The 24,550-nt window shown below is 62.4% G+C and overlaps 2 protein-coding genes across 9 annotated transcripts; one reads left to right on the forward strand and one right to left on the reverse strand.

The window, feature by feature from the left end:
* Positions 1-1,751: 1,751 nt before the first annotated feature.
* Positions 1,752-7,472, forward strand: SLC16A8 (solute carrier family 16 member 8). 2 transcript variants are annotated; one of them, XM_059681574.1, is made up of 4 exons: positions 1,752-1,965; positions 2,398-2,541; positions 2,746-3,558; positions 5,564-7,472. In XM_059681574.1, exons 1-4 carry the CDS (start codon positions 1,752-1,754, stop codon positions 5,872-5,874), a joined length of 1,482 nt encoding a protein of 493 aa, XP_059537557.1. In that variant the 3' UTR covers positions 5,875-7,472. The 2 variants fall into 2 exon arrangements, with proteins under 2 accessions (XP_059537557.1, XP_059537558.1); XM_059681575.1 differs by lacking the exon at positions 2,746-3,558 and having other exon boundaries at positions 1,859-1,965.
* A 101-nt stretch (positions 7,473-7,573) lies between these two features.
* Positions 7,574-22,271, reverse strand: PICK1 (protein interacting with PRKCA 1). Of its 7 annotated transcripts, none has more exons than XM_059681578.1 (13): positions 22,065-22,268; positions 21,705-21,802; positions 20,621-20,732; positions 18,096-18,224; positions 16,049-16,115; positions 14,972-15,061; positions 12,654-12,707; positions 12,169-12,231; positions 11,059-11,192; positions 10,657-10,777; positions 9,974-10,024; positions 8,837-8,981; positions 7,574-8,391 (listed from the first exon to the last, which is right to left on the reverse strand). In XM_059681578.1, exons 2-13 carry the CDS (start codon positions 21,743-21,745, stop codon positions 8,085-8,087), a joined length of 1,314 nt encoding a protein of 437 aa, XP_059537561.1. In that variant the 5' UTR covers positions 21,746-21,802; positions 22,065-22,268; the 3' UTR covers positions 7,574-8,084. The 7 variants fall into 7 exon arrangements, with proteins under 7 accessions (XP_059537561.1, XP_059537560.1, XP_059537559.1 ...); XM_059681577.1 differs by having other exon boundaries at positions 22,013-22,267; XM_059681576.1 differs by having other exon boundaries at positions 21,918-22,267.
* Positions 22,272-24,550: the final 2,279 nt, after the last annotated feature.

The following is a 24,550-nucleotide window of genomic DNA, read 5'->3' on the forward strand; positions in this document are numbered from 1 at the left end:
CCTCACCCCCTCTGATCCCTTCACAGCCCTCATTTGCACACGCCTTTAGTGCCTTTAGTCCCCTTCAAAGCCCTCCCCCTCCTCCATCTCCAGCCTCAGGAAATAGCTGCCTCTCCAGGGGCAACGGGTGGCAGTGGCCGAGGTCAGGGCCCATCGGTGGCCTGGGACACAGCGCCCTTTGTTCTGCCCTCCCTGCCCCCGTCCCGGGCTCTCCTGGATTAGCCTTATCCAGGGGAAGGCACGGAGGCCCTTCCTGGAATGTGGCCGGGGGTGGGGGGCACACGAGGCATTGAGGTGATTGGGGCCTGGGGGTGGGGGTCTCTCCAGGACAGGGCTGTGCCCCCAGCACCAGCAGGACCCTCCCCACCACCACCACAACAGGGCTGTGTGTCCTCCTGGGGCCCCAGAACGTGGAGCCTCATCTGTCCAAATCTCCCCGGCAGGCCTGGGGCCCCCTGTCCCTTCACCCCTCCCAGGAAAAGCCTCTTAGGGGGTGGGGGGGGGGGGAATGCTCTAAGCCCCCGGCCTGGGGTGAGAGCCAGGCCAGTGGCTGATCTGCAGGCAAGCCTGGGAGTCTGGCTGCACCCCCCACCAGGCTGGGGTACACCAGGGAGCCCCCCCCTGCAGGCCTCAGATGTGAGGCTGGACGCCCAAACCCACAGGACGGCTCCGGTGAGTGTGGGGCAAGGCTGCCAGGGACCGCCCTGTCTCATGAAAAGAGGGCAGCAGGCAGGAAGGCCAGACCTGTCCTGGCGGGGAAGGGGCAGAGTTCCGACACCCACAGGTCCCTGGGCATCGCCCGATGCCAGGAGGGAGGCCCAGGTGAAGAGGGGCTGCAGGGCGAGGGAGGCTGCCGCCCAGCTGGAGGCTGGTCCATCCCGGGGGGATGGGGAACGCAGGCGCTGCCGCGTGAACCCATGGCTGAGCCCAGGAGTGTGACAGGCTTCTGAGCGGGTTCCGGCATGTGCAGGGGTTGGGGAGGCTGCTAGGGGGTTCAGGGGGCAGAAGGGCTGTCTCCTGGTGCCGCCTCAAAGGTCCCCACCTGCCCAGTGAGAGCCAGACCTCCAACCCCACCCCAAGAGTCCCTGCTGGCCTGGGGTGATCAATCTCTCATCTTACAGGTAGGGAAACTGAGGCTCACAGGGGCGGGGCCTGTCCAAGCCACCCAGCAGATCCATGCTGAGCTGGATGAGCTGGAACTCGGCTCCCTTGGCTTCCGAGAGGCTAGTGCTCTGTATACCCGCACTCTCGTCCCCCTCCGCCCATAATATCCCAATGACAACAGTCACTCCTGGTCATTGAGGAATTAGGACATACCACGGGCCAAGGGGGCATCTCGGCCCATTTCGCTGCTGGTGCCTGTTTCTCCCCCCCCCCCCAGCCCCCCCATGCTTATTCCCCTGTCCAACATCAGACATGCTCGCTGGAGACACCACACTGCCAGGCACACGCTGGCTGCCAGGCTCCCCCGCTCCCCAGCACCCCCTCTCCTGCCGCCACCAGGCCCTGAAGAGCAAGGGGTGCCCCCCATAGAGCCTTCCGGAAGTCAGGACTCAGGTGGGACCGACCCTTGTCACCCTCCTCCCTCACGTGCCCCTGGGAGGCGGGAATTTGGCCTCATTCCCTGCGCAGGGCTCCGGTGGGGAGGCCGGTGCCTCAGTTTCCCCAGGCTGGGTCTCCCTCCCCGCTGGTCTGGGTGACACCCTGGCTGCTCCCTCTCGTCTCCTCTTCCCCCAGCAGAGGCAGAGGCCATGGGCACGGGCGGCCCCCGGCGGGGCGAGGGCCCCCCCGACGGCGGCTGGGGCTGGGCGGTGCTGGGCGCCTGCTTCGTGGTCACCGGCTTCGCCTACGGCTTCCCCAAGGCCGTGAGCGTCTTCTTCCGCGCGCTCATGCGCGACTTCGGCGCGGGCTACAGCGAGGCGGCCTGGGTGTCCTCCATCATGCTCGCCATGCTCTACGGCACCGGTCAGCGCCCGCCCGGGCGGCGGGGGGTTAGGGACCCGCAGGTGCCGGACCCCATGGGCGCCCTTGGGGCCCCTCGGACGGCGCGGGGACCCCGGAGAGGGTAGGCGAGGACAGGAAAGAGGCAGCGGCCAGAGGGGGGGCCGCCCACGCCCCCAGGCTGTGCAGATAAGGGGGTGGGCCTGCCCTTCCCGCGTTGGGTTCCGTGTTCTCTGGAGGGTGGGGAGGGGGCTCTGGGCCAGGACAGGTCCCTCCCCGAGTCCCCGCGGGGCGCTGTCTCCTGGGCGTGTCCCAGCCAAGCCATGTGCCCCGGGGGCCCCCGCGCCACGGGTGACCTGATCCCCCAGCCTCCTCCAGGGCTGGGGGTGCAGAGCCTGGCGTGTGTCCACCCGAGAAGAGAGCGGACCAGCCGAGCGTGACTCTGCCTGCCCGCAGGCCCGGTGTCCAGCGTCCTCGTGGCCCGTTTCGGCTGCCGCCCGGTGATGCTGGTGGGCGGGCTGCTGGCCTCGGCGGGCATGGTCCTGGCTTCCTTCGCCCGGCGCCTCCTGGAGCTCTACCTGTCGGCGGGGGTGCTCACAGGTGAGGGCCGTGGGGGGCCGGGAGTCCTGGGCAAGAGCCCCTGTTCTCCGTTTCCCCGCGAGGAGCTGTCCGCCAGGTCCCCCTGCTCACCTCCCGGGGGAGGGGGGTGGTTCGCCCCGCGGGGCCTCGCCCCTCCCTCCCGCTCTGGGGCCGGGGCCCTGGGGAGCCTGGCCAGCGCCGCCCCGCCCACCCGCCCGCCCGCAGGCCTGGGCCTGGCCCTCAACTTCCAGCCGTCGCTCATCATGCTGGGGCGGTACTTCGACCGGCGGCGGCCGCTGGCCAACGGGCTGGCGGCGGCGGGCAGCCCCGTGTTCCTGGCGGCGCTGTCGCCGCTGGGCCAGCAGCTGCTGGAGCGCTTCGGCTGGCGCGGCGGCTTCCTGCTGCTGGGCGGCCTCCTGCTGCACTGCTGCGCGTGCGGCGCCCTCATGCGGCCGCCGGGGCCCGGCCCTCGGCGCGGGGGCAGCGCCCGGGAGGCGCGGGCGGAGGCGGCCCGCCAGGGGCTGAGCCCGAGCGCGGAGCCCGCCGGCCCGGCCCGCCGCCGCCTGCTGGACGTGGCCGTGTGCGCCGACCGCGCCTTCGCCGTGTACGCCGTCACCAAGTTCCTGATGGCGCTGGGGCTCTTCGTGCCCGCCATCCTGCTGGTGAACTACGCCAAGGACGCGGGCGTGCCCGACGCGGACGCCGCCTTCCTGCTCTCCATCGTGGGCTTCGTGGACATCGTGGCGCGGCCGGCGTGCGGGGCCCTGGCCGGCCTGGCGCGCCTGCGGCCGCACGTGGCCGACCTCTTCAGCCTGGCCCTGCTGGCCAACGGGCTCACCGACCTGAGCAGCGCGCGCGCGCGCTCCTACGGCGCCCTGGTCGCCTTCTGCGTGGCGTTCGGCCTCTCCTACGGCATGGTGGGGGCGCTGCAGTTCGAGGTGCTCATGGCGGCCGTGGGCGCGCCCCGCTTCCCCAGCGCGCTGGGCCTGGTGCTGCTCATCGAGGCCGTGGCTGTGCTCATCGGACCGCCTTCTGCGGGTGCGCCCTTCAGGAGGGGGTGGCGCCGCCGAGGGCCCCTGAGCCCGCAGGAAGCCCCCTGCCTGTAAAATGGAACTTACAGGAATGACCAGTCAGAGGAGACAGCCTGGTGGGTGGGCTCCCCTTCCCGTGGCTTACTAGCCCTCCTCCAGGCCGGTGCCACCAGCTCTGGGTGGGGACGGAAAAGTGCCAGCAAGCACCAACATTGATGGCTGCCGGCTCATCTCTGGCAGCTGGCACAGAACAAATGCCCATTCTCCTTTTGTAGCTGGGGAAACTGAGGCACAGAGGCCTAGTACAAGTTTCAGTCCCAGAATGACAGTGCAGCCCTGCCCGGCACTAAATGCCTCGCCTTTGAAACACTCCCTCTGAGTGCTTTAGTGGCCCAGCCCCTGCATGCCTGGAACAGGGACCGTGTCTTTGGAGAACCAGCCCTGGGGCCAGGAGCAGAGTGGGGTGCTCAGGGTGCTCACTGCAGGAGGGGCGCTGGGTCCTTCCCCTGTGCACACTGCCTGCTGGGCACTCGACACTCATCACCTTTTAGGAAATCGTCCTGAGGAGGTGGTCCAGGAGGGCTTCCTGCAGGCGCTGGCATGAAGGCAGCCCCACAAGGCAGGGCAGACCCCACAGAGGGCACAGGGTAGACTCGCAGGGGGCAGTATTCCTGCACGAGGAAGGCAGGAGCTAGGGCCGGGAAGGTGTGAGGGGGACATTCGTATCTTCCTGGGTGGTTGGGTGATCCCTAAACAGCAGGAAGCCGGGCTGTGAGGCGGAGGGAGCTGTCAGCTGCAGGAAGGGACCCGTGGGAGGGAGAGGTCGCCTTTGCTGGCGCCCAGCGTGCACGGAGATGGGGTGAGCTGCCCATGCTTCAGAGGCTGGGCTAGCTGAGTGCCCTCAGAAAGATTGGTCACCTCACCTGACCAGTAGGAACTGCAAAGCCTTTGAAACCATGTATGGAGGCCCCCAAGCTTACTACCAAAGGCCGCAAAACCAGTCCCCTCCCCGCCCCAACCAGGTTTAGAGAACCAGCTTTCATTTTCCTGAGTAGTTCCTAACCCTAACCCTAATCCTAAACTATAACATAGCCTTAAACCATAACCCTAACCCTAAACCATAACCCTAAGCCATAACCCTAACCCTAAACCATAACCCTAATCCTAAACTATAACCCTAAACCATAACCATAACCCTAAGCCATAACCCTAACCCTAAGCTATAACCCTAACCCTACCCCTAACCCTAAGCCATAACTCTAACCCTAACCTTTAACCATAACCATAACCTAAAAGGCAGAGAAGTCACGTGGGCTGTGTATGGGTGGGACAGGGGCCAGGAAGACAAGTTTGGTGGAGTACTGCTCAGAGGGGCTCAGGGGGCACAGCCGGCTCAGGGGTCACTGGGCACTTGCAAGGTCACAGAGATGCAGACCCAGGTGTGGACAGCCACAAGAATGCCTGGGAGAGGGAGGAGCCCACGGAGGAACCACACTTTAGGGGAAAGTATTTGCAATGAAAAGGTTTTCCCGAGAATGACAGTAACAGGTGCGTGTGATGGAAAACTTGGATAATGCAGAGAAGGGAATAGGAGTGACCAACCCACAAACCCTGTCCCAGGTCCCAGCCGTGCTACTGAGCTCAGGGGGGGTCCCAGGGGGAGCGGGGCCAGTGGAGAGCTGAGACTGGCCCCTGAAGGTTGGTGGAAAGAGCAAGAGTTGGGGGGCCCCAGGAGAGGGGCTGAGCCCAGAGCCCCTCACTTCCCCACTCCTACCCCCAATCTCCCAGCTGCATGCCGCGCAGGCACATGTGGGGTTTGACTCTCCGGGTGGAGGGGAGCCTCGGAAACTATAAAGTGCTGCCTCGCCATGTCACTGAAGAACTTGAGGCCCATTTTTAAGGTCTCAAATGGCAGAACTTGTGCGGGGTTTTCATTCTGTAAAATGGGAATCAAGACTCGGGGTGCAGGGTGGGGTCCCCCGCTTGTCCTTAACACCCCTTTCCCACCCCAGGCCACCTGGTGGACGCGCTGAAGAGCTACGAGGTCATCTTCTACCTGGCGGGCTCCGAGGTGGTCCTGGCCGGGCTCTTCATGGCTGTGGCCACCAACTGCTGCCTGCGCCGCGCTCAGGACGCCCCGCCCCGCCCCGGCACCGAGGGCGGGGCCAGCGACTGGGAGGACGCTGAGGCTGAAGGGGACTCCGAGCCGCTGCCCACCCCGGAGCCCAGTGTCCCTGAGGCTCTGGAGTTGCTCAGCCCTGGGGCTGGGCCCTCAGCACCCGAGGTGGAGGCAGAGCCAGGGCTGGACCGGGAGTCTGTGTAGCGCAGAGGCGTGGGGTGGAGAGCTAGTGACTGCAGACACAGGGCTTCCCTGGCTGAGGGAGGCTGCTCAGGGTGGTCACCCCTGGGTGCCAGGTGCGAGCTTCCTCCCTGTCTGCCCCGCGAGCCATGGCCGGCCCTGCCCCCGCTCAGTGAAGCTGCTGAGCCCAAAATGGGCCTGAGCGCTGTGAAACTCAAGTTCATAAAGCTCAGCCCAAAGACAGTTCTGTTCCTGCGCCTCCGCTGTGGCTGTGGCTCTGGCTTCCACCTGGGGAGGGGCGGGTAGGATGGGGCAGAGATGGGGGAAGGGTGGGGAAGGTGATCCCAGACTGAGGGCTGGGGTGGGCCTGGCCCTGGGCTCCCACCAGCCCCAGCCCTGCCCACTGGCAGCACCTGCCACTGGAGGGTGGGGGCTGCTTGTGGAGGGGGACCCAGAACCTCTGAGAAAGAGCAGCGTCGAGGACGGGGTGAGTCCTGGCCCTGAGCCTCCGCTCGGCACTGAGGCTGGCAGCGACCCATCCTGTGGTCGCCTGGGGCGTGGGGCCAGCACTGCCCTGCTGCCTCCTGCCAGGCGTCCTCCCCTCCCCTTTGAGAGGGCCCCTCTCTCTAGGATGCAAACTCGGGTGTCCTGGGGCCTTTGCCTCGGACACAGGTCCCTGTGGGCACCAAAGGGCTCTGAGGGCTGCCCCTGGCGCCTGCTTCCCGCATGGGGCGTCCCGGGAGGTCTCCTGCACCTGCGGTTTCCCCACCCCCACCCCCAAGAACAATGGTTCCCTCTCATTTTAACAAACACAGACAGCGACTTGCCAGGCACTGTCCCAAACCCTTAACTGGACTCATCTAGTCCTCTGAACAGCCCGACAAGGCAGGTGCCATCATTAGCCGTATCAGAGAGGGAAACCAAGGCACAGGGGAGTGAGGGAGACCCCAGCGTCACAGAGGCCGACTGACCCCCGACTGCCAGTTCGTTTGTGCTCTTGGCCTCGCTGGCTGCCCCTTCAAAGGTGGTGCCGTCTGACAGCTCTAGGGACCCACGTGGACCTGGTGACAGCCCGTCCCTCCCTCCTGCTCCCAACCCTGCTGGCCACCCCCTGCAGGTCTCCACCGCGTGGGTCCCTGTCCTGCAGGGGCACTCTGAAAGGGAACAGGGCCGCTATCAGTAACCATACTGGCACCGCAGGGGCACTGGCTGTCCAGGTGAGGCAGGACACATGGCCACCCCGTTTCTACCGCCCGCCCCCCCCCCCCCCAACAAAGACACAGGGTGCTCTGCGCATCTCCTCTGGGCTCCTCCCAGGGCCTGCAGAAGGGAGCACCTGGTGTGGCCGGGGCACCCTGAACGTGCTCCTGTTTGAGGCCTCAGGGCCTCCTGACCTAGCGTCTGCCCTGCCCATCCCCAAACAAAGGCTGAGTTCGAGGCAGAGCCCTGAAGGATCAAGGTGAGGGGGCGGGATGGGCGCCGCACACCAGCGAGCCTAGGAGGCAGGGGAACCGTCTTTTGGACAGGACAGATCTGCATCGATCCCAGTCTCTGTCCAGTGTGGCCTCAGCAGGAGTCCCCTCTGTGAACGGGGACCGCGGTGCTGCCGGCAGTACTGCTGTGAGGACCAGGCACGTGAGGCACATGAAGGGAAGGGCCGTAACCCTTGTTGCCCACCCGCCTCGCGATCAGGCGACAAGAGGGGAGCTGAGAGAGGCAGGTCTAAGGCCGCTGCAGAGCCCGGCTCCATCTGGATTTGTTTATTCAGTACAGGCCCAGCGCCCAGCCCGCCCCCGGGAAGTGGCTGAGCTGGGGGATAAAATAAATAAAGGCCGCCGAGGTGTGCGTGCGAACGGGGCTGGGCCAGCCTGGGGGGGCGAGGTGTACTCGAGACCTGGGCCGGCCTCGGCTGTCCACCCCCAGCCCCCACTCCAACGGAGGTGCCCACAGGACGGCCCTGGACCGCCTGCCACTGCCCACCCCTCTTCCCTTCTGCCCTCTCGCCTTCCTGGATCCGGTCCAGAGACCGAGCTCTCCTGGCTGGGGCGGTGGGGAGGAGGGGGAGGGCCAGTGTCCAGGCCCGAGGTCGCAGCCTGTGGCCTTGCCTGGGGGGCCCAGGTTCGCTGTGCGAGGACAGAGGAGCAGGGAGGCAGGCGCCCCAAGCCAGCAGGCCTTTATGCGCCACCCTGCTGCGCGGCGGCCCAGCCCCCGCTCCCACGCTCTCGTCCTCCCACTCACCCTACCCCCCAAATCCACACCCCACAGCAGGCACACTCAGGAGTCACACCAGCTCCCACCCTTGTCCAGGGGCCCGGCAGCCCCTCGCGCATCCCTGGACGGCTCCCTGGCTGCCGTGTCCTCGTCGTCTTCATCCTCGTCCTCCCCGTCAGTGAACTCGTCCTGGCCGGGGCCGTAGGCCAGCGTGGTGTGGGCCAGGTCCACCTCGATGGGGAAGACGTCAGCGTCACGCAGCACGGCGTAGCAGTCGTTGTAGTACTTGGACATGGTGGACACGAAGCGCTGCAGCTGGAACACGATGTCCTGGACTGGGCAGGAGAGCGGGTGGTGAGGCACCAGTGGGCCGGCTGCCTGCCTTGTGGCCTGGGCCCGCTCCCTGCCCTGGGCTTCCCATCGTGCACCTCCTGGGCCTGCACAGTACCCAGGTCTCAGGCTCCCACTGAGGGAACAGAGGAGCCCTGCCAGGGCGGGTGGGTGTGGACTGCACCCCAGGGAGTCCAGTCCCACCCAGTCCAGGCTCTGGGAGGTGGGTGTGCGCCTGCCAGCTCTCCCTCTTGGGTCTGACAAAGCACTGCATGGCAGGGCCTGGCCCTGGGACGTCACGTTAAAATGTTCCCTTCTGGGCCTCAGTTTTCCCAGCTCTGAAATGGGGAGAAGATGGTATCCACTCACCACAATGAGGATGGTGTATGGACTGGCTGAGGGAGGGCATGACCCTTGGGCCCCCGATCCCCACCAGGCCCCTCACCATGCTTCTGGTCCAGCAGCTCCATCTTCTCCAGCACGTCCTTGCGCATCTGGGAGAAGCGGGCGCGGGCCTCCTGGCGGCAGCGCAGGATCAGGCGGTATTCGTAGTTGCCTGTGCTGACCCGGTACAGGGGCTCCCCGAGGGCCTGGGGTGGGGAGGGGCACATCAGGGACCTGGGTGGGGCGGGATCTGCTCTGGGGCAGATGGGGCAGGGGGCACCACATGGCACCTTTCAAAGCTACCACGGCTCCTCACTTCTGAGATGCCAGAGATTTTGAGAAGCACTTAGTTACAGCCTCATGAGAAACAAAACAAAACAAACCCTTGCCTCGTTAAATAAATGAATACTTAGTCATAAGATAGATCCTGGTATCAAAAATATTACAGATTCAGCCCTAACCGGTTTGGCTCAGTAGATAGAGCATTGGCCTGTGGACCGAAGGGTCCCAGGTTCGATTCCAGTCAAGGGCATGTACCTTGGTTGTGGGCACATCCCCAGTAGGGGGTGTGCAGGAGGCAGCTGATTGATATTTCTCTCATCGATGTTTCTAACTCTCTATTCAGGGGTCCTCAAACTTTTTAAACAGGGGGGCCAGTTCACTGTCCCTCAGACCGTTGGAGGGCCGGACTACAGTTTAAAAAAAAAAAATATGAACAAATTCCTATGCACACTGCACATATCTTATTTTGAAGTAAAAAAACAAAACGGGAACAAATACAATATTTGTATTTGCATGTGGCCCGTGGGCCGTAGTTTGAGGACCCCTGCTCTATTCCCTCTCCCTTCCTCTCTGTAAAAAATCAATAAATATATTTTAAAAAGTTATTACAGATTGAAAAAATAAAAAAGGCCTCTCAGGAGTGTAGAAAGCCCCCTTTTCCCTGCAAGAACCTCACACAGTCAGGACAGGGAGGGGGGCGGGGGGAGTGGGCACAGGGGATGGTCCCATAGTGAGCCGGCCAGAGGGGCCGGGGTGGGGGGTAGCCCCACGCCTCCAGGAATAAGAGCCCGGCCAAGCCCCCAGGCCTCTCCCAGGTTGGCCTGACCCACCTGGTGTCCTGACAGACCCAGGGCATTCTTGGGGCTCTGTGAGGCAGGCAGGGAAGGCTGGGCACCCCTGACCCCGTGACACTCACAATGCAGCTGTATTCCTCGTCGTCCATCTCCTTCACCTTCAGGCAATATGACTGCGTAGGACAGGTGAAGCCAGGCTGTCAGAGTGGCCGCATCTCCTGGATGCCCACCCGACGTCCCCAGTGCCACATGCCACACTACCCCCAGGCCACCCGGGGGAGCAGCTCCGCCAGGCTCCTGGCTGGGACAGGCTGGGCACCAGGGAAGCTGGCAGCAGTGCTTCGAGGCACAGGGATGCATCCCCTCACACAGGCTGAGCCTTGCTGGATGGTCCCTGATGGCAGCACAGGGGAGGGCACTCGTCTGGGAGGGTGGGGAGGGCCTGAGAGGCAGCCCACCATTTACCAAACTCAAGTCCCACGGGTGCTCTGGGGAAGGTTCCGTGTGAAGCAGCTGGGGAGACCCGCAGACTCACGCTGCACTCGGCCTCCCAGAGGCTCCCGCAGCGAGGACCCCGCTCGCTTGATGCAGCCTTTTCCCTGACTCCGCAGGACCAGTCACCATTAAACATAACGCACCACACCCCGTGGTAACCACTATAACCCCGGACCTCGTCTAACCCATCGTTAAAAGTGACCGAAGAGCCAGAGGTCCAGAGCGAGGCCCTGCCCATGTCCCAGGCCCTGTCCATCCTGCATCCCCCTCCACAGGCAGCCCCGCCCTCCCGAGGCCGCAGACCGCTCACCAGGTACTCGAACTTCACGTCCAGGTACTTCTTGATGGTGAGGCGGGTGTCGGGGATGGCTTTGTTGAGGTACGTGTTCAGATCCGTCAGCATCTGGAAGGAAGGGGAGAGCGGGCCGATGCTGAGGCCCCCACAGGCAGGGGTCAGGGTGGCCAGGGCGACAGAGAACGGCACTGACGCGTCAGCCTTCCCGGGACTCGGAATGTCAGAGCCACCGGCGCTGCTAGACGGTCTGTCCATTTCAGGGATGAGAAGCCAGGCCAGGCCAGGGCAGTGGGGACTCCGCGGGGGAGCGAGGGCCACACACCACCTGGAGGTCAACCTTGGCCGAGGCCACGGTGCCCGCCGCCAACTGCATGACCCACCCCCTGCTCTGCCCTCACAGGCGCCCACGTGACCTACCGGCTTGATGGTTTTCAGCAGCCGGATGCCAAACTTCTCGATGCTGCGGTGGGCGTCCGCAAACTTCACAAAAGCCTCGCTCGCGGCCGGCTGGGGCTCCCGCACGCCAATCACAGAGAACACGTCCCCAAAGGCTGCGTGACAAGTTTGCCCTGAAGGCTGCCCCGACCTGGCCCTTAATGGAGAAGCCAGGGATTTGTGGGGGAGAGGCAAGGAGGGGCATGGCAGGCCGGGGGCCAAGGTCTGCACGGGGCCTACACCCCAAGAAAGGCGTGTCTACACCCCGAGGGAGCTGGTCTACACCCCTAAAGTAGGGGTGGGGAACGTCCAGCCCGCGGTCCATATAAGGCCCAGGAGACCATCCGGTCTGGCCCTGCCAAGGCACTAGGGGTGAGCTAATGAACTCTCTGACAAAATAGGGCAGCTGCCCTTTAAGGGGATAATGTTGTGTGGCCCGCGAACGATGTAGATGTTCACATGGCCCTCGGCAGAGAAAAGGCTCCCAGCCCTGCCCTCGAGGATCTGAGGGAGCCGAGGCTACGCCCCAGGGAAGCGGGGCCGCCCCTGGAGGGAGCTGGCTACCCCTGGAGGGAGCTGGCTACCCCTGGAGGGAGCTGGCCGACCGTGAGGAAGCTTGGTCGGTGCCCTGAGGGAGCCTGCCTCGTCCCCGACGTGACCAGGCCGCGGAGAGGGCGGGCCAGGCTGGACGTGGCGATGTCTGAGGGCAGAGCCCGGTCTGGATCTGGACACCGGGGTCCTGAGGCCAGCTCTGCCCAGGAGCTGTGGGGCCATTTCTGCCGGGGCTTCCCTTTCCCAAATGAGACCCCGCCTGAGTGACAGCCTCGTACGCTGCGTGGCAGCGCAGACGGACCGATGGGGCTCGGACAGGTGACCGTGCCCACAGGGACCAGCAGCTGGTCAAGGTGCCCCCAGCGTTGCTCTTCCAGCACCTGGACGTGCCGCTAGAGCTGGCCCTGGCTGGTGCTGTGATGTCTGCCTGAGCACGGGCATGAGGACCGGGCACAGCACCACACCTTCACTTATGGGGACACTGAGCCCAGAGGGGCAGGGGTTTGCCTGCGCCATGCAGCACGTTTCGGGGCGCCTTACCCCGGTGCGTCTGCGACAGCTCATAGAAGGCCCGCAGGAGGTTCTTGGTGTGCTCTGTCATTCCTGTGGGAGAGGCCACACGAGGGGGGCATGTGACGGGGCCACCCTGGCCCAGGACATGGCCTCCAGTCCACCCCACCGAGGCCTGCACTGCTCCTGAGTGCACCCACTTTTCCCACAGCCCCCCCAGACCCAGCACGAGGCGCCCCTGTTGACAGAGCCGGGACAGGGCAGGAGTGGGCGCGTCTCCTATGGGCTTTCTCTCTGGAGAGCGTGCAGTTCTGGGGGCCTTCGCTACGTTTACACGCACTTTCACTTGAATGCTTGTGTGTATGTACTACTTTTATAACCAGAAAGTGTCTTAAGACTTTTTTAAAAGAATTGTTAATGGCCTCGGTCCTAGAACTTTTCGGCTGGCATTCCTACCCCCACCCCCGCCACCGTCTTTGGAGCAGGCCCCTGGGACCCCGGCCAGGCGCGCCCACCTTTATAGAGCTCAGCCGTCCGCTCCAGCTCCTCCAGTCTCTTGACAAGCCCATCTGTGGGTTCAGAGAGAAGGGGTGGGGGTCAGGGGTCTCAGTGAACAATGAGGGGAGGGCAGAGGCAACCCGGAGGACAAGCAGGATCGGCACAGAACGGGGTCCTTGGGGGGGATTTGGCACCTCAGGGTCAGCTGTTTTGTCAGCTGTTTTGTCAACAGCTCAGAACACCCAGATGAGAGGCAGGGCTGGCCCCCCAAACACCCCGAAGACAAGCCCCCGCCCAGAAGGCCAGGGCACATGGAAGTGGCAGATGGGTGATAACACAGGTGCTTCCAAAAGGCATGTGAGAGACGGTCAGCGCCCCCCAAGGCCAGCCTAGCAGCCACGGCCCCCATCCTGCTAACATGCACTGCCCACAGCCGAGGAGGAAGGCCGTTGGGGACAAGTGGGAGAGACCGGTGGACCAACAGTCAGTGTAACCAGGCTCCATGTGGCTCCCAGAGGGGGAGCGATCTGGGGAGCAGGAGGAATTCCGGAAACGCTAGGGCTGTGAGGGAGAGCTCCGGTTAGATGGGGCCGTGAGCTTCACCTTTGTGTTTATCCAGCACCTACTGTGTGCAGACGCCAGGCTAGGCTCCAGGGATGATTGGGTGAATGAGATCTGAGTCGTGCCCTTGAGGCTCACAGTCTAGTGGAGGGGCAGACAATGGCCAGCTGCTGCCTGGCAGTGACAGGGCTGCAAGGGGAGGGGAGGGGGCAGCTGCCTCATTCCAGGGGCTGGACATGGGGGCTGTGGATTGCCAGGGCTGAGCAGGCCTTTCAGATTAGAGAGGGACGGGCAGGGAGCTACAAGCTCAGGGCAGAGCAGTGAGGAGCGGTACCATGTGGGGCTTTCTCTAGCAGTGGGTGCCACCCCTCCACTCCAACAGGGTGAGGCCTGCACCCCCCCACCCCCACGCCGGGAGCGCCACAGCAACTGCAGACCAGGGGCCCTGTCGGTGGCTTGCTGCCCCCCTCAGCCCCCCCCCTCCCGAGGCCCCCAGGCAGGGTCTGGCCTTCCTGAGTTACTCTGCTGTGAGCAAGGACCACTCAAGGCTCCCTGCACCCCTCAGTCCTCCTTCCACATGCGCCTTTGGGGCAGGGACTACTTCCCTCATCCCCCCTTTTTATTACAAAACACAACGGGGGACAGGGAGGTAAAGGCACAGCGGGGCTGTCGGAGCTGGTGTGCTCTGCCCGCCCCTGTGCTGGCCTGGAGGGCCGGGGAGGGAGCAGCAGGGGCCGCCCGCCTTTCCCTGGACAGGGAAGGCGGCTGCGGGAGGACTTCAGGGGGGCAGCCTGGAGGTCTTCAGAGGCGCTGGCCCCTGGCCGGCTCCCCAGAGCCTTGGCCCCCCAGAGCCTTGGCCCCGGGCCAGCCTGGTGGGAAAGGAGCACGTAAGCCTGCTGTTGCTTTCAGCTGGGTCATGGGACATCATGACAGCTTCAATTTTAGAAACACTATTTCAGGCCGGGAAATTGCAAGGTTCAGGGGGAAAAACACAACAATCAGTTCTAATTCCATCTCGACGCGTGGTAACTACAGTAACGGGGATTTATAGACACCGAGAGGCCAGAAATAGCAGCCTCCACTCTGAACGCCACTTGGAACGGGCTCAGCCCCCACCCCCACGCCCAGCCAATGAAGGCCAGCGCCCAGCGGAGCCCGCCGTTCCTATGGGTATTTATATCCGCCACGGCCGGCAGGGCTGCTGCTGTTTATAAACTCAGGCGGATGACGGAGGAACGGGTCCAAGCGCCTCGCTGGCCACCCTGGGGGGAGCGTGTGCACACGCGTGGGTGTGAATGTGCGCGGACATGGCGTTCTCCCTCCAGGCAGCCGCCTCCAGCCCGGGCAGGGCCCGCAGGGCCGGCCGAGACAGGGCAGCAGCGCCACCTCCTGGAGAAGGCCGGGCGGGGAGGGCAGAGCGGGAGCAGTGGGCGCGCTAGAGCAAGGGGGTGAGGGGGGCACAGGGGGCAGGGGCGGCCTGAGCCCTGGTTCTGTGAGAGCAGCTGGGCAGTGGCGGGGGTACCAGCTCGGGAGCGGAAGGGCACCTCCCCGCTTGCTGTCTCCCCGCGGGAGCTGCGCCTGTGCGTCCTCACCTGACCAGCGGGGGCGCTCTTTGGGAGCTTGAGGGCCTCGGGGATAGAGAGGCGACTGTCAGCCCCAGCGGGAGAGGCCAGACCAGAGGGACCCACAATGGCTGGGTGGCAGCCACGATGCCCCTGCCCCCGGGAGCCTGGGCCCGGGCCCGGGCTGGGGCTGGTGTGAGGGAGGGACTCACCATTGCACAGGATGGCCCGGCTCAGGCCCAGGGCGTCCGCGGTCCCCGAGCTCATGTTCTCCACCAGCCGATGCTTCACCTTCTTCAACACTGGGACAGGCGAGAGAGGCTCAGGAGGAGGCGTTTGCAGCTGGGCCCAGGCCACCCCTGCCCCCTCGTCACGACTCACGGGGACCACACCAGGCGGAAGGGGCTGAAGTGGGGTGGGGGGTGGGGTGACTATGAAGTGGGGAGGCCCTGCCCTATTCACTCTGCACTTCAGGAACTGTGGGCGCCTGGAAGGAGATAACTATGCAAAGTGCTCAGTCCCAGGCCTGGAACTGCGGCCACCGGCCACCGAGAGCCCCGGTGCACAGGCTGGGCCCATAGGCCTCTGCTCCTCTCCCACATCTGCCCTGAGGGTCCCGGGCAGCAGAGGTGCCAGCAGTGACAGCTGCCCTGGGCCCGACAGTTACTGACTCGTGGTGGAACATGGCTGCACTTAGTCCTTGGAAGGGGACCAGGGTGGGAACAGAGGAAAGACCCAGGACAGGCTCAATCTGCCCTTGGCCTCCATCCTTAAAACCCAGGAGGCAACTCTGGCCCTAGGGTACAGGAGGGGGGTGCTGTCTGGTCCTGGAGATCTGGGGGTGCGTTCACCCAGGGGGCGCAGGGCCTCGAGGGGCCTCCGGTCTGTCTGTAACGAGGTGGCTGGCCCAGAGGACCTCCACTCTGCCCGGATCTTTGAGTCTTGACGTTTCCATAGACCCAGCCCCACAGCAGGGGGCACCGTGACCTGGGCCTGCTGGCGGAGGAGCGGCCTGAGGCCCAATTCAGACCGTGGGCTCCCCTGGGAGAAGCTGGGTGGGAGAGGAGGCTGAGGGGAAGTGGGGGGTGCAGGCCAGGGCTGGGGTGCCCTCCCTGTTGGGAGGCTGAGCACCTGGGCTGGGGTAAGCTGAGGGCGTGGCTTACAAAGGCCCCAGGGGAGGTGGCCTCCCAGCCCTGGGGTCGGCTTGGTCAGAAAAGCATTGAGCACGACCACGCAGCTACCCGCGCCCTGTCTCGAGGAGGCAGACCAGGGGCTGGGGGCAGGCTCACCGATGTCCAGGGACATGCCCTGCTTGGGGTCCGCCTGCAGCTTGTTGTAGTGGATGGTCACCTCCCCCTGCAAAAGCAAGGCAGGCCGAGTTGAGAAGGAGTCCCCTGGGCCCCAAGCCCCTTTCCCAGGGAGGCCTGTTTCCCGGGAATCTGTGGGCGTGAGAGAACCCTGAACGCAGCCCTGCCAGGCCCTGGGGGATCAGCAGGGATGGGGCAGACACGGTCCCTGCTGTCAGAGCCCGCGGCCTGGCAGTCTCCGACGCCCTGTGCTGCAGCCAGATCAGGTGCCCTGCCCTCCCGCACGCCACACTCCAAACCCGCGCTGCAGAACGCCCCCTGCGCAGAAGGTCTTCCCCTGCGCTCTACACCGTCCCACCTCCCGCCCCTCCGTCCTCGACCAGCACGTCTGAGCACTTCTCTGTGCCCGGTGCTGGAGTGGCAGGAGCAGCACCGGGGCCCGCCCGGGGCCAATGCCAACAAGGGGGTTACACAGTCCCAGCGACTGGAAGAGGTGCCAACTTCTCCCCAGAAGCCGTCCCTGACCACGTGAGGCCTTGCAATCTCCAGACCCTTCGACGGGGGCTGAATCCACTCAAATTCAGGACAGGATTTCAAAACCGAGTCCTGGATGGAAACCAAACTGACCGCTGTGGGCAGAGTCGGGTGGATGCGCCAGACCCCTCAGGGTGCAGCACCTGTGCTGGGGGCCAGGGAGGGAGCACCACGGGGGAGGCAGCGCTGGGTGCTGGGCCAGCCTAGGGACCGCAGGCAAATCTCCTGGGCTGGGCACCCACCCGAGGCTGGGCGGTCCCGGCGCTGATTCGGGGCTGTACACGCACACAAGCCGCACGGGAAGCGTGAGGGGCTGGCGCGAGGCAGGACAGGAGGGTCCTGGTGAGGAGAGGGCCCGAGGGTGCACACACCCCGCCCTGCACCCGAATGAAGCACCGCGCACCACTCGCCGTGATGAGCTCCTCCGCCCCCCAGTGATGCCAGGCCCCGGAACCAGACCAGGGGGAGCGCGTGGCTCCAAGGAACCTGTCACTCCCTCTGCACAGCGGAGCCTGAGCCCAATCCCCCCTGTGCCCTGGCTGAAGGGCTGGATGGGAGAAAGGACAGGACTGGACTCTTGCCCTAAAGGCGGGAGGAATGAGAGGTGACGCAGAACAGGACAAAGGGAGAAGGCACTGGCTAAGGCAAGGAGAGGGACTGGAAGGGATGCTGGTGCCAGGTCCTGAGGACACGGAGGGGAGGGGAGGAAAGGTCTGGATGGGGCCGCGGGACTAGAACTCAGCCAAGCCCCATTTACGGCTGGAACCCTTCACTCTGACTTCCCAACCGTCCCCCGGCTTTGCGACTCCTTCAGGGCACTGGTTTCCCCGTTACCAGCAGCAAGTCTCTGGGAAGCGGCAAAAGGGCTGCACGCCTGCTTCTGAGGGGCAGGGAGGCCGCTGCCATTCAGGGGGGGCCTTGGCCGGAGCAGCTGGCGGGAGGGGGTGGGGGGTGGGGGAGAGCAGGGAGCAGGCAGCGTGGGACTGTGGTGGAGGAACAGACCAGCAGCTGCCCCAGAGCCAAGAGGGGCCCCTGGGGGTCTGCGAGCCCAGAAGGACCCACTGGGGTGAAAGTTCCATCAGGGACGGGCCAGGGAGGCTCCTGTCTCCCTCCCAGGCCCACCGCGGCTCAGCCGGCATCGCCGGGGTGTCTGTGACCCAGGGAAGTTCACCGTGGACTTGCAGCTTCAGCTCTCACTGGGGACACACTGGGCCCTGAAGCTCGGTTCTGAGCCTGCTGGCTCCCTGGGCACCTTTGGTTCCTGATGCCCCTCTCGTGCCAAGGCCCAGCCCAAGTCCTGCAGCGCAATTAGTACCAACTGAGCGAGTGAGGTGACACCGAGGGGGCTGGAGTGTGCCCAGACCCTGATGCTCTGAGCGGGGAGCGGGGATAGGGCCGATCTCCGTGCCAGGCCTGCCGGGCCTCAGAGTGCCTTTCCTGGCTCAGGGCCCCGCTCCCCCGGCTCCCCACCCCCCGCTCCCAGGGCAGCCCTTACCTTCACTTCCTGGATCATCTTTGCTACCTCCACCTTAGTTTTTCCTTTGATTGACCTGCCATTGACACCGGTGATCTCATCGCCAGCTGCCACAGTGCCGTCGAGGGCTGCCGGCGTGTTGTCAAATACCTGGGGGTGCAGCAGGGGGAGGGGAGAGCTAAGACACCCGGCGGGAGACAGTCATTCCCTTCGCCCCAACTAGTGCCTGGCTCCGTCCTGGCCTCTATCCTCCCGTCTCTCTCTCTCTTTTTTTAAAGATATGTTTTGATTGACTTCAGAGAGAGGGAGAGGGAGAGAAACACCAGTGATGAGAGTGAATCATCGACAGGCTGCCTCCTGCACACCCTCTACTGGGGATCGAGCCCAAAACCCAGGCATGTGCCCTGACCGGGAATCAAACCCTGACCTCCTGGTTCATGAGTCAACGCTCAACCACTGAGCCACACCGGCCAGGCGCCTTCCTGTCTCTCAGGTACTAGAGAAGGGCAGGGTAGAGAAGCCTGAACAGACAGAAGCGCATGAGCCCACATGCTTGGAGGGGAGGAGGACGGGAGGTAGACGCGAGCTGAAGAGACTTGCCTTTTCTAACGCCAAACACACCCAACCGGACACACCGAGTGTTTGCTCCTCCAGTCATTTTTTATTATTTTTTTTTAAATATATTTTATTGATTTTTAACAGAGAGGGAGAGAGATAGAGAGTTAGAAACATCGATGAGAGAGAAACATCGATTAGCTGCCTCCTGCACACCTCCTACTGGGGATGTGCCCGCAACCAAGGCACATGCCCCTGACCGGAATCGAACCCGGGACCCTTCAGTCCGCAGGCCGACACTCTATCCACTGAGCCAAACCAGTAAGGGCCTCCAGTCATTTTTTAAAAGGTTTTTCTAACAATGCTCTTCCAAGCTGATACTGATTTATTTTTTTTTAATATTTTTTTATTTCATGGAGGAAGAGAGGAGAGACAGAAACATCAATGATGAGAGAGAATCATTGATTGGCTGCCTCCTGCATGCCCCACACCGAGGATGGAGCCTGCAACCCAGGCACGTGCCCCTGACAGGAATCGAACCCGGGACCCCCCAGTCCACAGGCCAACGCTCTATCCACTGAGCCAAACCAGGCAGGGCCAAGCTGATACTGATTTAGCCAAAATTACAAAATAACTACGCTGCAAAGACAGGGTGAGAGGAAGCGGAGTGGTTTTGGGAGAGAGAGGCTAAGCGGGCACATGGCAGGAGGCCAGGCCCCGGGGCGCCTCCCTAATACCTCCTCCTGGGCCAGGAGAGGCCAAACCCCTCGTGAAGGCAGCACCCTGAGGCAGCAAGACCAGGTCCCCGGAATCTCCGTTGTCAGGACCTAGAAGCGACCCTTTGCAAGATCCTCAGAGACTGGACTTTCCCATCTGCCACCAATGGCCACTTAGCTGTCAGAACAGGTTCGAATCCAGGTCAAGTTTATGTCCAAGGTGGCAAGCTTCCCTCCAGGGCTACAGAGAGATCACTGCCTGGCCCCACCCCTGAGCCACAGCTGACTGAGTATCACCAGGCAGCTTCCTCCACAAGGGACCACAGAATAGTTCAGTACCGCCGGCAGATCAGCTGGAGAGTGAACTAATGCCATAAAAAATAGCATCTGTGCCCTGGCTAGTGTGGCTCCGTTGGCTGCGTTGTCCTGTGCACCGAAAGGTGGCAGGTTCGATTCCCAGTCAGGACACATGCCAAGTTGTGGGTTTGATCCCCAATCGATGCTTCTCTCACCTCTCTCTCTCTCTCTCTCTCCCCCCCCTTCCTCTCCCTCTCCCTCTCCCTTTCCCTCTCCCTTCCTCTCTAAAATCAAAACATGTTTTTTTAAAGTAAAAATAGCAGTAGCTACTATTTAATGAGTACTTATTGCGTGCCAGACATTGTGTTATGTCATTTTATTTCATCTTCCCAACAACCCGAAGATGCTCATCTTCACATATTTTAAATCCCCACTTTTCGGGTGAAGACACTGAGGCCCGGGGCGGTTAATTAACTTGCTGATAAGCAGGGAAGCTTGCATCTGAACTCAGGCCAATGTCATTCATAGTCTTTTAGTCTTTCCCCTACACTTCACCTGTGCTAGTACCGAAGGCTGACAGCTTTGTCGACTCCTTGGAGATATTTTATCGAGGGCCCACTCTTTGTCAGGTGTTATACCAGGAGCTGACTGCTGTGAAAAGCAACCGGGGCCTGCCCTCGCAATACAAAGAGTCTGAAAAAGCAGCCAGACACAGAACAACCGGAGAGCAAACCCCCTTACAGATGGTGGTAAGTGCTGGGAAGGAAAAGACGAGACTGAAATAACAGAGAGAGACAAGGGCAGACCTGTGAGAGGGGGTGGTCAGGAAGGCCTCTCTTAGGAGGTCGGACCTCCAGAATGAGAAGGAGCCAGCTCTGCAGAGTAGGGAGAGGAACCTGCCTTTGTCATGCCCAAGTAGGAGGTGGCCCGCCCCCTCCAGGACCTCACCCCCACCCCCACCCCCGAAGCACCCAATACCTGGACGATATAGAGGCAGGGACAGTACTGGGCCCCTCCGCCAATGCTGATCCCGATCAGGTTCTGAGCGTCCTTCTGCAGGGTCACCTTCCCGGGCACGGTAGGGATCCCGCTAGAAAGACAAGCAGCTGAGGCTGAGTCTCCGGGGGAAGCATGACGGGAGGGGCGGGGAAGGGGACAGGCCTCCTAAAACCCCACGAGGCTCCAAATGCTGCCCCGCCTTTTCTTGCACCCTTGGCCAGAGGGACAGCATTTTGTGCTGGAATGTGCACAGCTCTTGGAGTCACACAGATGCGGGATGACCTCCCAGCTGTGCCATGAAGCAGCTGGATTGGGTCGGTTACCCTCTCTCTATCTCAGGTTAAATGGCTACTTTACCGGAGTTTTCGTAAGAAAGAGCCCAAAGGACATTTAACGCCAGCCCTGCCCATAGCAAGCACTCCATGAAAACAGGCCCCCCTCCCTTTGCTTCATCCCCCCTGAGGTTTGAGTCAGGCTTGTCGCCTCCTCAGGTACATACGGGACATGATGCGCTCGTCCTGTTCAACTTCCCATCACCCACCTCTCCACTGAAAGCCCAGTTTTCACTAGAAATGAGCACTTACTTATGCTTTGCAGGAGATGTTCTCATTCACTCACTCATTCAACAAATATTTGCGAACAGCTACTGACGCCCAGCCCCTTACAAAGAGCCGAGGACACAAAAAGGCACTGGGCCCAGTCCTTGCTCTGAGAGGAGACGAGCAGAACTTCTGAAAACCTGTCCCGGGGAAGGCAGTCGGCTCGATATCCCTGCTCATCCTTCCAAACCTGGCTAGCTGCCCTTCCCCTGTGACGCCTTCCCTGGCCCCCGGCTCCATCGGCCCTGCTCCCCTGCAGCCAGGCCCTCAGGGCCTAACTGTAATGACCGGTCCATGAGTCCACGCCCCCAGGGCTGGTGAGCTCCGGGAAGGGGAGGGTCCATTCTGCTCCAGGACAAGACCTCGTCCGCTGAGAAGCAAGGGTGGGCGGGCCTGGGGAGTGCAGGGATCTGGGGGGCCTGGGGCGCCTGCACTTTGGGGACTTGGGGGAACAAAGTACTCACAGTTTATCCTCTTCGATTTCATAATCCAAGTCTGCAAACATGGTTCCGAGAGCTGAGGTGGGCTGGCTAACTGCCCAGCTCGGCAGGGGCACAGAGAACTGGATCCGGGGGGGAAAGAGCGCAGGGCTTAGGGAACCGGAGTGCCTGGATGCTCCCCGAGCCCGGGCAGCCCTGGCGCCCTCCCCTCGGGACGCGGGGGTAGGTGATTCTTACTAAGAACAGGGGTGGGCTCCAGGCCAGGGCGAGGGGCGCAGGTCCTAGAGCCGCCCACGGGTCTCCAGGCCCCAGGAGCAGCCTCTGTGGCTCACCGGAAGCGCCGGTCCCACAGTCGGTCCGGGCCAGGCTGGCACCTGAACCCACCTGCCGTTCCACCTGTCGGCGGCCGCGACTGTCGCGTCACTTCCGGAGGGACGCGGAAGTCACGCCTTCCCTCTCTGGGTATTTGCCCCGATCCCTGCAGGCAACCCTCTCCCTCCCTGGCTCCCGGGGGCTCCCGGAACCAGGAAAGAGAACCGGTATGAACGGAAGCTCGCCGTTAGCCTGAGAAAGCGGAAACAGAGGGAAGGTCTGGACAGGCCGGCAGCGCTCGACCCCGCCCCTTGCCCCGAGGCCGCCGCCATCTTGGTAAGGGCAGGGTTCTTCCCAGCGTCCTCAGCGGGACGCCAGGGACCGCGCCGGCAGGGCGGTTGCCGTGGCAACGGAAGCATCGTCGGCTGGGGAGACTTTCGGCGAAGCCCCAATGACCTACAAACGCTTCCACCTTTTCAACGCCCCGTCCTATCATGCTGTGACTCCTCCACTACAATGGCAGTGTCCGGGGCAGCCTAATCCCAGTTTTGCAAACCAGGAGCCTAAATGCAAGAGGGGGGAAGGGATTTTATCCAGAGCCACCCATCCAAGATCTGGTCTAAGATTCAGATCTTGGGTTTGAGACGGCCGCCTCCTCCAGCGCCCTTTCAACACGTGCACACCTGTGTTCAGTAGATCTGCTATTGACAAACTGGACAAGTTACCTTCCCTCCTCTTTATATGCCTCCTTCCCCCCCACACCCACACCCTCACCCCGTGCAAGCTAAGCCCCGAGGCAGATGCTTCCTATGGTCTTTGGTGAGAGATTCCTCACAATCCATCTCCTTTGTTAGCCCTGAGGAACAGCCCCCTGAAGTCCCATTGAGGGTCAGGAAATGCCATCAGTGCTCCCCAGCCAAGGAGTCCGAACCTCATCTCCCCACCAGCCTCTGCTGCCACTGCTATTGTGTACAAGTGGGTTCCCCGGAGGAGGCTGGTGCTCCCAGAGCCACCGCCCTGGCACCCACCTCCCCCAGGAAGCATGGGCCCAGGCCTGTCCAGCTTCTTTCCCTAGCTTCCAGGGGTGTAGGGAGAAGGAGAGGTGCAGAAAGATGACTATCCTAGTAGCCCAAGGCCTGATGGGAGCCTCACCCCACTCTCTGAGGGAGCTAATCTGAGCCTCATCAGATGTGCAGGTGCCACTATAGTAACAACCTTCCCATGTACCCCTGTTCTGCAGTTCAGGTCACCTTCACAGGATTTTAAAGTTCACCGTGACCCCGTCTCTCTTCCTCCTACATACCGAATTTATCATCCCTTCCATAGGATGCTGGGTCTCCATCAACAGGTGGCACTGTGACAAACAAGAAAAAGAGAAAATCAGGTTGCTGTGTAATGCCTGTTAGAGTGAAAACATTGACCCACTTTGTGTTGTCAGGGGAGGGGTCTCCGGGTCAGCCACACAGCAGGGAACATGTTCCAGCCAATTAAAGGGCGAGGTTGGGACCGTGCATTTATTTGAAAGGAAAGAAAGTTGGATCGCCTTGTTCCATCACCAAAGTAAGCATTCTTGTCTCCCCAGCGGGACAGGGAGCCTCTGGTGGCCCGTCTTGCCCTCCGATCTCCCACAGAACCTGGGACAGTATCTGGCTGAGGATGAAGTGCATCAAAATAGCTGTGACCTTATACGAAAGGGGGCGTTCTCCGGGCCCTGGAGGAGAGGACATGGGTGGGCGGAGAGGGAACGAGATGACGAGGGCCTGAACCTGGACAGTGGCAGTCAGTAGCTTGAGCTTCCTCCACAGGGATCACCAGACCCCTGGGACGTAAGACCAAGTATATATGCTCTGAGTTCTGGAATTGTGGTCCTCAGCAAACAGCAATTTCCAACCCTAGGAGCTTTAACATAGCTTGCAGCTCTGCCTCCTCAGCACATCCCCAGACCAAACCCCAGCTCGGCTAGTTTGTAGCTGGGGGATTTGGGGCAAATCGCCCATGGCCTCTGTAAACTGGGGATGGTGATCCCTCCCAAGATAGCAGTGGTAAAGATGGAGATTAAAGGGAGAAATGGGTGTGAAGGTGTTTTGTTAGTGACTCACTTGGCACAGATGTCAGGTTTTTATTGTCCCCTCATTATAATCATTTTGCCCAACTATTTCAGGGGGCAGGGCCGATGGCACCCTTAAAGGGCCTCCGGATGGCCGGGCCCTGCCTCAGGCTCACCAGGAGGTGTCTTATGTGCCCAGTCCTGGGCTCTGTCACAGTCCTGTGTGTTGAGTCTCTGGGGAAGGGGCATCTAGAAGGCTGCATTTTCACAAAGTTCCACGGGCGGCTTCAGGGCCAACTGCGATGGCACACTGTCAGAGACTCAGGATGCACAGTGTCTGTATGCACTTGAGGCGGGGGGGGGGGGGGGGGGGGGGGCGGCGCGGTTCAGGTCCACCAACAGCCCTGCCCCGCAGGCCTCCCCAGCAGCAGGAGCCAAAGGCTGGGAAGGCTTCCTGGAGGAAGTGACATCTCAGCTGAGTCCTGAAGGAAGTGCTGGTGGTACCCAGGCC

The sequence above is a fragment of the Myotis daubentonii genome, chromosome 2, assembly GCF_963259705.1.
Source record: "Myotis daubentonii chromosome 2, mMyoDau2.1, whole genome shotgun sequence".
Taxonomy (NCBI): Eukaryota; Metazoa; Chordata; class Mammalia; order Chiroptera; family Vespertilionidae; genus Myotis; species Myotis daubentonii.